The sequence below is a fragment of the Tiliqua scincoides genome, chromosome 3 (assembly GCF_035046505.1).
Source record: "Tiliqua scincoides isolate rTilSci1 chromosome 3, rTilSci1.hap2, whole genome shotgun sequence".
NCBI lineage: Eukaryota > Metazoa > Chordata > Lepidosauria > Squamata > Scincidae > Tiliqua > Tiliqua scincoides.
Window position 1 is genome coordinate 27,381,415 of NC_089823.1, and position 14,216 is coordinate 27,395,630.

Genomic DNA, 14,216 nt, shown 5'->3' on the forward strand with positions numbered 1-14,216 from the left:
CCCTGCATTACAATCTCTGCGCATGAACTGGAGGTTGTCCATGACTTTGTGTACCTTGGCTCATCGATCTCCGACACTCTTTCTCTCGATACCGAGCTAAACAAGTGCATTAGTAAAGCAGCTACCACGTTTTCCAGACTCACAAAGAGAGTCTGGTCCAACAAGAAGCTGACGGAACATACCAAGATCCAGGTCTACAGAGCTTGCGTCCTGAGTACACTTCTGTACTGCAGCGAGTCATGGACTCTTCGCTCACAACAGGAGAGGAAACTGAACGCTTTCCACATGCGCTGCCTCCGATGCATCCTTGGCATCACCTGGCAGGACAAAGTTCCAAACAACACAGTCCTGGAACAAGCTGGATTCCCTAGCATGTATGCACTGCTGAAACATAGATGCCTGCTTTGGCTTGGTCATGTTGTGAGAATGGATGATGGCCGGATCCCAAAGGATCTCCTCTATGGAGAACTTGTGCAAGGAAAGCGCCCTACAGGTAGACCACAGCTGCGATACAAGGACATCTGCAAGAGGGATCTGAAGGCCTTAGGAGTGGACCTCAACAGTTGGGAAACCCTGGCCTCTGAGCGGCCCGCGTGGAGGCAGGCTGTGCAGCATGGCCTCTCCCAGTTTGAAGAGACACTTGGCCAACAGTCTGAGGCAAAGAGGCAAAGAAGGAAGGCCCATAGCCAGGGGGACAGACCAGGGACAGACTGCACTTGCTCCCAGTGTGGAAGGGATTGTCACTCCCGGATTGGCCTTTTCAGCCACACTAGACGCTGTTCCAGAACCACCATTCAGAGCGCGATACTATAGTCTTTCGAGACTGAAGGTTGCCAACAACATGGGGTAAACATAAACATAGCTACTATTGGCATGTCTAATTTGTCCCTTAAGTGTGCAGATGAGTTTATTGATGATATTCCTGTTTAATTTTAATTTTGACAGCTTAATAATCCACCTTTTAGTATTGTATATGGGGTGGGGGAGTCTACAGGTGTGCTTTGGTTGATTATTATTACAAATTGTGCCAAGATAAGCATAAAGAAAGTATTTACATAGGCTACATTTAATACCTTAGGAAGAGAGTGTTTAAACAGCTCAGTGCTTGTGTAGACCTGGTATCTTCAGGCTGTACACTATGTAGTTCATTTAGATGGAAGAACATGATCATTTTGTGCAACAAGGACACATTTGTACATCTGCACACTCCCCTTCAGCAGCAACACAGAGCTAGAATTCATCTCGCCACTGGCTTTGATTCCAATAAATGGAGGAGTTGAGTAACCAGCTTGCTGACTAGACTTTCCTCCCTTCCTGTATACTAAAAGCCAGTCTCTGTGAATTCCACCCTTCCTTCCTGCCTTCTAAGACCAACGACAGAAAGATTAAAAAGCTAAAGACACCCAATGTCTAATACACCCTGTGTAAATACACCAGAGGACATACAGCATGTGTGTGTTTCGTTTGCATTACTTTTTGGCATACTGCTTGGTCATTTTGGAGTCCATAGTTAGAGCTCCATATGCTGGTCTTTTGCTTGTAGCAAACTCATCTTGAACGATGTGCAGCTCCCTTGGTAAAAAACAGCACAGAGTCAAGAATTAGTAAATTCATGATAGTATCTTGTAGAATGGCCCCTTCACTACACTGACAAAGGTAGGAAAGCACCTGCCACACTGATGAATACCTGTTCCTGCATGTTGCCATTATAGCTAAACCATTTTCTCTCCTCAGCACGGTAGTTTCAATCCAATTTGGTAGGACCCCTTAATTATATTGAAGAAGAAAAGGAAATGGCAGGAGATACAGCTATATCTTTCATGAGTTCCATCTCGCCAATGCTGTTTATGAGAAGAAGTGGAATGTAATGAACAGAGGGAGTATGGGCAGCCCAATCCTGAGCTGCTCAGCACCCAGAGGAGTAGTGGCACCAAAATGGTTGCCACTGTATCCAATGGCTGCTGGACCATTGTATACATTTGTCCCCTTGGGTAAGGTAGCAGGCCTCCCAATGGGGCTACTTGACTCTGCACTGGCTATTAAGCTAGTGCAGAGTAAGGTGACCCCGTGTCGGGCTGGGAGGCCTGATGCAGGTGTCTGGATTTGACAGAGCAGAGCTCTGCCAGTCAATCCTCCTCCTGCCCCGGAATACCTTCCCCTGCTATCACTCACCTCTCTGCTGCCCAGTGCAAGGGATGAACTCTGGACAGCGTGCAACTGGCTTCTGGCTGGTGCTGGCTCAGTGCGAGCTGGTGCTGAGCTGTCAGTAAGTGTTACAGGCACGCCTTACTGCACGTTTGTGACACTTAGCGCCAACGGAGGGCTGACACTGGCTCAATACGATCAGGTTCTAAATGTTCTTGTCATTCCCCCCTTAGTGTAGACACATGCTGCTGCCCCAAGACAACATGTGACTCCTTACACCAGTGATTTTCAACCTTTTATATCTCACAGCACACTGACAAGCCACTAAAATGGTCAAGGCACACCACCAGGTTTTTGACAACTAACAAGACACACCATGCCACCAGTTCTCATCTCCCATTGGCCCTATTAATAAATGACCTCCCCCTAAATTCCTGTGGCACACCTGTCACAGTGGTTGAAAATGACTGACTTACACTATCATTTGCTATCCTCATGGGAGACACCAACAAGAAGACAGCTGGATGTCAGAATTTAGCACTGATATGACAATTCACTAAAGGTCATGGTATATTTTTAACAGAAAGTACCTGAACACACATTTATTTGTTGTATTTTTTAATGCAGGTAATAAGCTCAATGAGCTCACTTTCAGAGTATTGTCTACCTTCTATTCTGCGTACTTTGTTTGATTGGTATAAAAGGCAAAATGGCATAGAAGATGAATCTCATGAATACAGGCCAAGAACAAGCACAAAATCCAAAAGGTATTCTCCTGAGTGCATTCTAATGATTGATACAGGTATCTGAGCCTTATAAGTGCCTATAAAATTGCTGCTGCTGCAGTGGAAGTTAGAGCAGCTCAGTGTTTTGTGTCAAAATATGTTTGATGCGTATATATGTTAATTTGGTACTACTGTTTCCTGTAGTGAAATGTGGTGGCTTATATGTGCATAACCTTTCCAATCTTTGATTAGATTATGTTTTTCTATGTTCACTTTTGGTAATCCAATATTTTAAATGTTCTGTACTGTAATATCTCTCATAATAACATATTGAATCCAACAGCAAAACAGCACTAAAGGATACAGTTGTGCATCACTTAACAACAGGGATCCAGGCCAGCACCCTCGTTGCCAAGTGAGGCTTGATGTTAAACAAAGTGGATGCGCAGTGCCTCTGCAGGGCTCAGAAAAGCCTCCAGAGGCGAGGGGAGCTCTCCTCGGCTTCAGAGGAATGGGGAGAGGGTGGCCGTAGTACCAGCGGTGGCCGTAGCATATTTTAATAAATCAGTGCTAAAGAAAGCAGCATTATAGGAGGTTACTGTACTACTTTTGATTTTGTATTAAAAAAAATTTTAAGGATTCTTTAATTTTTTTTTTTAAAGAAAGATAGGTAGAAACATGTGGCTACTCACAGTGAGATTACCCAACTGGTAACCTGAAGCAGTTTTAGAGGAAACTGCAGCCAGACCATGTTGTGAGAAGGGGCGTGCAGTCAGGGCAAGCAGAGCCTCACCTGTCATACTCCAATGAAAATAGTCTCAACCTCCCCTGTGATTGTGCACACTCTCCACCCAGTCTCTGAGTTGTTCCATCTCAGGGGAGGCTGGCTCTCGCTACCTTGGCTGTAGTCACATAATGCCTTGTGGCGCCACAGCAAGTGCCTTCCCAGTCATTCACTTCACTGCACATCACTGATTGTGAGCCTCTTAACTTAGAACAGAATAAAAAATAAAATGAAGGAAGGATGGTGTTTAGCATCTGATATGTCATATTTGGTCTACTTAGCACAGACTTTTGGTGTGCTGCTGCTTTTTGCGCCATAGTTATGCTTTAGTTTTTTCAAATTTGCAGATCAAACTACTTGTTTGTTTTAGCTTGCTACCTGCAAAACATAAGATACATTTACCTGTCCTTGTTTGATTTTTGCAGCGATGAACAGCAACGAGACTATTTAATGGAACGAAGAGATCTTGCTATTGATTTTATTTTTTCATTAGTATTAATAGAGGTTTTGAAACAGGTATGTCATTTTAAAATGTTTAATTAAATTTTACACCCAGTTTCTAAACTTGTTGACTTGCTAGAACAATGGTCTTTGCTTCCATGAACTTTGTTTCTAAGCAAGTATGCTTAGAATTGCTCATTAATTAAATAGTAAAATCTGGTGGCTGCAATTCTGATTAAATATTTTCAGTGGGGCATATTCCCAGGAAAGTGTGCATTGGATTGCAGCCTTATGGTTCAAATGTACACATGTCTACTCAGAAGTAAGTCCAATAATCACCAAATGCCAGTCCAACCCAATGAGTTTCATGTTCAATGTACCCATAAAGAGCCACAGCATCATAATTCCATCTGCACAAACACTTCATCAGACTAATAAGTTAAACTTTTGATGTGAATATGACACAGATTGTTCATGCCACAATGAACAAGTTACGCTCTGAAATGCAAGAGCAGTGTTTCTCTTCTCACTCCAACTAACATGGGTACGATTCTGGAACTTATAAAGCCTTCTGGCACCTGTTTTGAGAGGATTGTAGGCTAAATCTCATGCTTTGCTTGGTGGGAAGGCTTGCTTGTGTCATGGTTGCCTGCACCATGGGGGGGGGGGGAATTCGGCAAACACTCCCTAGGTTTTTTAAAGCAATCCCTTCTGTTACTACCACACCTGCCCCTGTGTGTGTGTGTGTGTGTGTGTGTGTGTGTGTGTGTGTGTGTGTGTGTGTGAGAGAGAGAGAGAGAGAGAGAGAGAGAGAGCTCCACCTCGCTGCACATGTTCTGGTTACACAGGGTTTTCTGCCCCCCTCTTCAGCCTCAGCTGGCTCAGGGGCTCCAGGAATGTTACTGTTCCTTCGCAAGGGGAACCTCTTCCAGGGCTCCAGGACTATTCCCTGTCTGGGCGAGGCGAGGCTTTTTTGCAGTGTTTTGGGCTGCCTGGAAATGGAGTGAGATGCCAGTGCAGGGCAAAGGAGGCAAAGGTGTGTGTGACTTTCAGTACCCCACCCCATTCTTGTTGAGACAAATCCACAGATAGAAAATCCGTGGATAAATAGGCTGCACCTGTACTTGCCAAATGCAACTTGCATAAATTAATAAATATATATGCATCAGTTGTCCTAGCTTCTGTCTTTTTTATTGAGTACACTATTTCAATAAATTGTCATATGCTCAAATATAAAGACATCGGTTCTTCAGGAACTGTCGGTTTACCTGGATTTCACTTACTTTTAGAAGGCATGGGGTTTTTCTGCTTGGATTTTCTACTTAGCCCTCTCATTCTATCCCATTGAATCTTACTGATGAAGTTGTGACAAGTCAGTTATGTTTTTGTTTTGTTTTTCAGATTCAGCTTCATCCTGTAATAGATGGTTTGGTTCATGATGTTATTAATTTGGCATTCAAGCACTTTAAATACAAAGAAGGGTAAGGCTCTTTATCATGCACAGTCGTAAAGATTTTTGCAGTATCTGCATGAATATTTATGTAGATTTAACTTGTAACACACTGTCGTCTCTCTTCTTACTATGAGAGAACGTACCAGTGTTCTCTCATAGCATTACATGCCAGGGTTGTTGGAGTGAGTGAAACAGATACTCTTTCCAGATATGCCTGAACTATAGACTGAAATAAATTTCATGCTAGTCTTATCATGGTTTCTCCCAGAAAATTCTAGGACAGTGGTTCCCATACTCCTACAGAGGAGTTGGGAACTGGGTGAGTGTTTGTGTGGGGGTGGGTAGGTGCATGGGTAGGGTCCTGGAGGCTCACAGCCCCCTCTGATCTCTTCTGTAGCCGCTTTACACTGCCCTTATCTCCGATCTAAAGCTTCTTCCTGTTTTTCTGCAAAAACCAGACGTAACTTTAGGCAGGAGATAATGACTTTGTAAAGCAGCTGCGGAGAGAACAGACCCTGCAGGAGGCAAGTGCTGCCCCACAGGTAAATAAAACAGTTTCTTGGTAGCAGCAACTGACGTTGGAGCAGGGCCACTCCCCTTAAGGGGAAATGTCTTGCTTCCAGTTTCCCCAGTGGGTTGCAACCCACCAGTTTGGGAACCACTATTTCTAGGAGTTGTAGTTTAATCAGAGTCTCAGTGTTGGAGGTCCGCAGACCCACTCACAGTATTGTTCCCAGAAGTTTCCTGTGGATAAAGACTATCCTGTGGATAAAGAACAGTTTAAGCTGGAATTGTAATCCTGTGGTCCACCCAATTTCCACCATACCTTTTTTCATTGTAGAGGAAGTTTTCTTTTTGAAGAGCATGTTGAAAGAGAAGTTTGGGATGTCCACATGTCTAAAATCTTGTAGAATTAGTTCTTTCTTGTTGAGATACAATGAAGAATGTACTCTGTACAAGAAGAATGTGTCTGTGACATTCTTGAATGACCCCTTTATAAGTGTACTTAATTATTTGTGGTCATGTGAAGTGTAGTGCAGCCTTCCTGTGCTCCTTATTTGTGCTAGTTCAGTCTCCTGTATATTCTCCAACATCTGATTTATCTTTTGCTAGGTACCTTGGTCCTAACACTGGAAATATGCACATTGTTGCAGATCTGTATGCTGAGGTTATAGGAGTGCTAGCACAAGCAAAGTAAGTACCTCTAATCAGCAGCATAATGGGATAAAATATTTTGCTGTTTCCACTCAGAAAGCTTGGATATTCTGTGTGTTTTTTGCCTGAAAGAGAAATTAAAGAAATAAATCATTCTACCCATGGGCACTCTGTATATCAAGCTGTGTCTTGGCATGACCTATGGAATGACAGAAGGTAGAGAATGAGCTTCTGTACCTGTTAAACAATTTTGAGTCAATTTGATATGGGCTTATGGGAGCTTCATTTTTGCTGTTCCATTGATGCCATCTGTGGATAGCCTAAAGGAATGGAGAGACTTTTTGTAATCTGAATAATTTGGTGAAAGTGAAGAAGTTCCACAAACAAACCCAAACGTGACCTTTAATACCATACATGACTATTTCATTTTATTTGGTGCATTATAGAGCTGATTTTTCCCCCCAAAAAACAACCACCATTTTCTAATATTTGTGAATGGAGGGGGAAGTAAAGATACATTTTTCTTTCTTTTCTTATGTAGTAGTTCCTATGTCTGATTAGATTCGGCAGTGAGTGAAACAGATACTCTTTCCAGATATGCCTGAACTATAGACTGAAATAAATTTCATGCTAGTCTTATCATGGTTTCTCCCAGAAAATTCTAGGACAGTGGTTCCCATACTCCTACAGAGGAGTTGGGAACTGGGTGAGTGTTTGTGTGGGGGTGGGTAGGTGCATGTATTGACATGACACAGATAATTTGCAGTCATGGTGCAGTCTTCTCAAGAAATGAGTTACAGTGGTTTTATTTGTTATAACATTGTAAATAAAGCAATAAAGAGTATGTTTGAAGTATATATTTTTCTCATTCCTTTATTTGTTCTGTACTGCTACATTATTTGTTTTGCTTTTCTTTTTTACTAAAAAAAAGTAGCCTCAGATAAGTGGCTCTATTTATATACCAGAGCCACATTCTGAGTGGGTTGTGTCTGGGAGTTCTGGAGCCCTTTAGATCAGGTTGTCTCCCAGATGATTTAGAATCTGGCAATGGCATAGAGGACCTTCTAGCCATGCAGTGTGTGTGAGTATTGGTGGCTCCATTTGCCCGTTCAGCAACCAGTGGGACTTTTTCTGTCATCACTGTTTCATGCTTTTCAATCCCATCATGCACCAGTATTGTAGGATTTCTTTGTAAATTTCTGTTTCTTCTTTAAACTACTCATCACTAATTTTGCTACCTTAAATAATAATGCTTTGGAAGAAAAGTCATTGTTAACTTTCTTTTTTTAAGATTTCCAGCTGTGAAGAAAAAATTTATGGCAGAGTTAAAAGAGCTGCGACATAAAGAACAGAGCCCTTATGTGGTTCAAAGCGTTATCAGTCTAATAATGGGCATGAAATTTTTTCGTATTAAGATGTATCCAGTGGAGGATTTTGAGGCCTCTCTTCAGTTTATGCAGGTAATGTGGTTATTTTAGGTATGGCCTGTATTTTTTAAAGAAATGGTACAGTTTGTATGCTTTCCAGTAAATGGGATTCTAGTGGTCAGTTTCAGTGATATAAGAACTGCATTCTTGGACATTCAGGCTGTGAACAAAAACTAGAGAGTGGGAAGTGCTTACTGTTAAAATATGATCAAGAAAAGTCCTTCTTTCCAGTTCTGTACATAAGTTTGACCTCATGTATGCTTTGCTTGGTAGTTTCTTATTAATTTACTAGACTTAATTTGTGAAATAATGAAAAATGCTAGAGTATTTAAAAAGAAAAACACTGCTGCCTGCTTTAACAATGCAGATTTATACCAATTATATGCAACTTTCCTCTCTGTTTCATTGAATTCCAGGAATGTGCACATTATTTCCTTGAAGTTAAAGACAAAGATATCAAGCATGCATTAGCAGGGCTGTTTGTTGAAATTCTTGTTCCAGTAGCTGCTGTAAGTTCACCCTTGTTTACATGACTTTTCAAGTTGGATTAGAAATGCCAACTTGAGGTAGAACTTTATGCTGATCTGACATCTCTTTTCAGACTGTAAAAAATGAAGTGAATGTCCCTTGTCTGAGGAACTTTGTTGAAAGTCTCTATGACACAACGCTTGAGCTCTCTTCACGAAAGAAGCACTCACTGGTTAGTAATATTGAAGCTGAATACCTTTGTCAGAAATATCTTTAGGCAAGTTTCTCTCCAAACACTCTCAGAAGGGTTCCCAAGTTATTTCTCTGTATCTGACTCCACACCCACTGTGTGTGAAGGGCTGTAGCTTGGAGGGAAAGCACATGCTCTGCATGCAGAAGACCCTAGGTTCAGTCCCTAGCATCTCCAGATAGGGCTGGGAAAAACTCCTTTCAGAAACCCTGGAGATCCACTGCTGATCACTGTAGACTATATTGACCTAGATGTATCAGTGGTCTGAGTTAGTGCTAGGTAGCATTGTACATTTATAGTAAAAGATTGCTTTTGATGTGGAACCTCATAGCTTTTCACACATGTTAAAACAAACCAAATTAAAAAAAACACCCTGAATTTGTTTTAGCTCATGTGTGATCTGTTTGTATATTTATGTTGAAACTATCCATATTGTTGGTTTCAGACTTTTAAAATTTATAGAACTTTCACTTCTATTATTTGTTGCTGTCCTAACAATTAGCACAGTAACTGAGCGGAGAGAAGGGTGTGTTTTTACTTGTCAGTATAGATTAATTCATTGGGCATTCATTTCTCATGGATTAAGCTGTGCTCTTCACAAACAGAGCACTGTATGTTGACCTCTTTAACACAGTAGTGTTGGCTCCCCTTCGTGTCTGCTAAGTAGAATCCTACTTTTTCTAGTGCGATTAACAGTGGCATAGAAATATATTTTGGGGAAGCAGTAGTAGAGCTGAATTAAATTAAGATATGAGTCACTTTGACGCAGGATGCCTCCAGCATTTTGCCTCTCCAAGTGGGTCAGAGAAATTCCACATTGTGGACTCCGCTAATCCATTCTGAAGTCATGACCTTTACAAAAAGTTACTTTTCTTACCATCAATACAGGAAGAGGAGGGAAAGATGCCTTTCTTTGTAGGTATTCTGAGTTGGGCAGCAATACCAATTCTTATCTACATGTTAGTCTTATTATATCTAAGCTGATGGATATTTGATTTTTTTAACCCACTGGGGGAAAAAATTGGGTTTTTGGTCAGCCTGCCTGTGTAAATTGCCTTATGTCTGTGAGACTCAAGAAAGGCAGTATATAAATACTGTAATAAATGAATATGTCAAGTTGTCTCTTCATTCAGGTAAAAGTATACTAACTTTTTCAAATATTAGGAATTTCGGTTTTGTAATACTTGCACTGCCCGCTTACAGAAGCAAATAATGATGTTCATAATGAGCCACTGAATTTAAGCAGCTTTAAGTCCCATTAATGGGAGAGATTTAAGTACATGCTTTGTTTTCCCATTGAAATTTATGGTTCTTAAATGCTAACTTTCACTGAATCATGACATTGTCTATAAGACCAGCTTGTATGTATGTATGATACTTGAAATTGAGGAAAAGGGGGAGAATATTTCTGAGATTATACTGCTAGGTATGTTTAGTGCAATTTCACGTTGGAGAGAGTTGTATGGGTGTAAATGTGTTAGGATAACATTTAAAAAGCAGCTGAGTACATTGTTATAGATTTACCTCCTTTGAAGAATTTATTCTGCTGCCACAATATGGTTTTCAAAAACATTTGGAGTTTGAGACAAGGGAAAAATTGAAGGGTGCAGGCAAGAGCAAAGATATAGATCAGGGGTGCCCAAACCCCGGCCCGGGGGCTACTTGCGGCCCTCGGGGACTCCCAATCAGGCCCTTGGGGAGCCCCAGTCTCCAATGAGTCTCTGGCCCTCTGGAGACTTGCTGAAGCCCATGCTGGCCCAGTGCAACTGCTCTCAGCGTAAGGGCGACTGTTTGCCCTCTCACATGAGCTGTGGGATGAGGGCTCCCTCCGCTGCTTGCTGTTTCAGGTTTGTGATGCAGCAGCGGCAGCAAAGGAAAGACCAGTTTTGCTTTGTGCAAGGCCTTTTATAGGCCTTGAGCTAATGCAAGACCTTCATTCCTTTATATAAGTTCCACCTCTAATATATTCAATCATGTAAATTTATTCAAATTTTAGATGTAAATTAATTCTTTTTTTCCCAGCCCCTGACACAGTGTCAGAGAGATGATGTGGCCCTCCTGCCAAAATGTTTGGACACCCCTGATATAGATAAACAGGGAAATACGAAATCATCACCATAAGGAAAGCACAAGAATTTAGACTTACTTCTTAATACATAAATCTAAGCTTCTCCTATTCATTTGAGTTGCTATCATTAAGGCGATTGAATGATTTCAGCGGCCTCATTCAGAGTAATGAGAGTTAATTGAACAACTTAAAGTACATTTTGCCATTTCTTCCATTGTGAGTCAGATGTATTGGTTACTTCACCTAAGTCCACTGAAAGTGTGCTCTGGTTAATTGATCACAGGAAGGGATTTTTGAAGTGGCATAGAAGGTGAGATAAGGAAATTGGTCTAAATACATTGTTCAACCAGCTCTGCCTCTAGCCCCTATTTTCTCCTTGAACATGGATTTTTAGCACAGCTAGGACTTGAAAAAAAAATTGACAAGCGGTTGTGAATTCTTGACATTCAACTAGTTAGATGTATACAGTTACTTGGTACTTCTTTCTGTTCTCATTTGAATGTTACACTGACCAGCTGTCTCTCTGCTGTTGCAAAATGTTGGCTGACACTTCAGGTGTTGTGAATGATGCTAGATAGAGATAATTGATTTGTTCTAATGAAAATGTAATTTTACATTTACAAAGAGTAATCATAAAAATTCATAACAGCTTCAAATAACCATTTCTTTTAAATTATGTTATTGAGCAATGTGTTTATGTTGGCTTGTGCATACAGTGTAGCACAAAAGGGAGATGGGCCTCTATATTTACTGTGGATCTGATGCTAAATGAGCTTCCTCTTTTTGTTGCCATTCAAATAATTCTGTATCATCTTTTTCTCCTATTTAGGCTTTGTATCCTCTGGTAACATGTCTGCTTTGTGTCAGTCAGAAGCAGTTCTTTTTAAACAGATGGCATATTTTCCTCAACAACTGCCTGTCCAATCTCAAAGTTAGTATATCTCCTTCTTTTTAAATGTCTTTCTTAGCACACAGTATACATAGCATGAATGTGCTGTATATTGTCTTGTCAGCATTGGAGGGTGTTGTTACCACAACTTAATCTTGGCATTTTTTTTCTGTTAACATTGGAAATAACTCTGAACAAGACAGGGGGTAAGGGTTCCACAGGGAGCAGGACAGAACCAGCTAGTTCTGCTCTTCTTTGAAGGGATAGGGTTGCATTTAAGGTACTGCGGCATAAGATCTGCGTGTGTCACTGCTGCAGAAGCCAATCCATAGGGTTGGGATGAATTGTTCTTATCTAGAATTGTTCCATGGAAATCTGTGGGTGTCGAATGTTGTGTTTAGGAGCTGATTATAAAAGTAAAAGACACCTATACAGATTTTTTAGATGATCTCAAAGTTTCAGTGGAAATTTATTTTGGGACTAGTTCTGTCTTTGTTGAGAACTTAGATGACTGAAAAAGAGGGTTTTTTTCTTCTAGTCTGTGTCATAAATATTTACGTATTGTTTGAACGGATAAGCCTCCTATTTTCACTAATTGAAGTATGGTTTTTAATGTCAAATAATTGTATGACTGGTAAGGAGAATAATGTTAAGGGGCAATTAGATGACAGCCTTATTCATTTATCACAATTATGTATTTTTCAAACAGACACTGTATAATCTGGTTTAGTGCATTCTGTTTGGCCCTGTTTAGTAACCTGAGGCTAACAAAATAGGCTTGTTGTTTAAATTGTTTCATTGTGCATATACCGTTTTAATGGGACTATCCTTTTGAAGCTTGAACAGTATTTAGATTGTATTATTAATGCTGATATTTTGAATCAAAATGATTATCTGCTTGCGTTTTAGTGTGTACTAGGTTCAGCTTACCAGTAAATTCTGCAGCGGCACCTCCACCTTTTCCATACCTGTAGGGCTTTGTGGATTACATGTATTTACTTGGAGAGCTGACTGATCAAAGGCAATTGCACATAATAGCAAAACAAGAAGATTATCCTACAACCTAGTTGATCCATTTGTCAGAATGCAGTCATGTTATAAGTTAAGAACAAAGCTAGATATTCCCCTTGTTTGGCCCTGCATGTTTGCTTGCTTGCTTTTAAAATGTATAAAGCAGACATGGGGGCTCCCAAATCCAGAGTGGGATTACAGTGTGGACTAAGGGAGGCTTAAACTATTGATGTCACTATGGCCTCAATCCAGACTGAGGAGGCATATGGCTGCTATTTACATGTTAAAACACAGACATGCAAGGCCAAACAGCGTGATCAACATGTTGCATCATGATAATGATCAGCATGTTGCATCTGGTTTGATTCTAACGCTGCTGGCAGGTCTTCTGGGTTGTATCTAATTGATACTGCAGCTGCAATCATGTTGAAAAACACACAAATGTCATAAAGTCTGCCATGAGGACTCAAAAGAGCTTCCTGGTCCTTGTCTGCACTGAATAGAGTCTAGTGTTCATAATGCTGAAGCTCCACCACCTTTTGGTTAATTGGCTGTAGCCTGCCAATATTTCACTTCATTAATTGAGAGTATTACTTTCTCTTGTACCCTACCCACCCTATTTCAGTTAATGTTACCAAAGCGTAGAGATATTGACTGGACATTCTAGTCTGTAGAATTGTGATATACCAAATGTGAAGCAAGTAATTAAAAAACTGTTCAGTTTTTTAAGAAGGATTCCAGGTATTCTCACAACTCCCCTTTTAAAAGCAATTACATGATATCGGCTTTATGTATATATATGTGTACACATGTACACATATGTATGTGTAGTGCTCTGGTGGTGTGAGATATTCACAAAGTGCCAAAAAGAGAAATTGTGCCTTGACCTGAGTTTGCTTTGCTGGCTTCAGAAAAAAAAGCCAGCAGGAGTTAATAGTTTTTACATGACTGTTACTGTCATATAGTTTAGTTTTTGTTACACCAAGGAACTAGATTCCAGACTCATGGCACAAGTCCTCAAATTCAAGTTGAGGTCAGTGTAAACCAATGCTTGGTTGATTCAGACTTCAGTATTCACTGAGATTAAGCTACCTACAGCCAAATGCAAGTGAGGAAATAATAATAATAATAATTAATAATAATAATTAATAACTTTATTTTTACCCTGCCTTTCTCCCCAAAGGGACTCAAGGCGGCTTACAACAGGTTAAAACAGATTAAAAACATAATTTAAAAACAGATAAAAGCATATTAACACATATCATAAAAACAGTAGTCAGATAAAAAGTAGTAAAAAGGTAAAAAGAGCATAGAGCAGCAAGTCATAAAAGAATCAGGCCTGTAAAAAATTAAAAGCTGTTGAAAAGATGTTAAAAAGGCCAAGAACTCAGAAGGCTTGT

The 14,216-nt window shown here is 40.4% G+C and overlaps 1 protein-coding gene across 4 annotated transcripts in view; it reads left to right on the forward strand.

Moving 5' to 3' along the window:
- FRY (FRY microtubule binding protein) overlaps positions 1-14,216 on the forward strand; it is a 256,079-nt gene that overhangs the window by 120,006 nt on the left and 121,857 nt on the right. For all 4 annotated transcript variants that reach the window (XM_066620128.1, XM_066620125.1, XM_066620127.1 and 1 more), the window contains 8 exons: positions 2,773-2,912; positions 4,080-4,170; positions 5,497-5,576; positions 6,662-6,742; positions 7,995-8,163; positions 8,547-8,639; positions 8,732-8,830; positions 11,746-11,847. In XM_066620128.1, the coding sequence (XP_066476225.1) occupies positions 2,773-2,912; positions 4,080-4,170; positions 5,497-5,576; positions 6,662-6,742; positions 7,995-8,163; positions 8,547-8,639; positions 8,732-8,830; positions 11,746-11,847 (855 nt within the window). The remainder of the gene's footprint in view (positions 1-2,772; positions 2,913-4,079; positions 4,171-5,496; positions 5,577-6,661; positions 6,743-7,994; positions 8,164-8,546; positions 8,640-8,731; positions 8,831-11,745; positions 11,848-14,216) is intronic.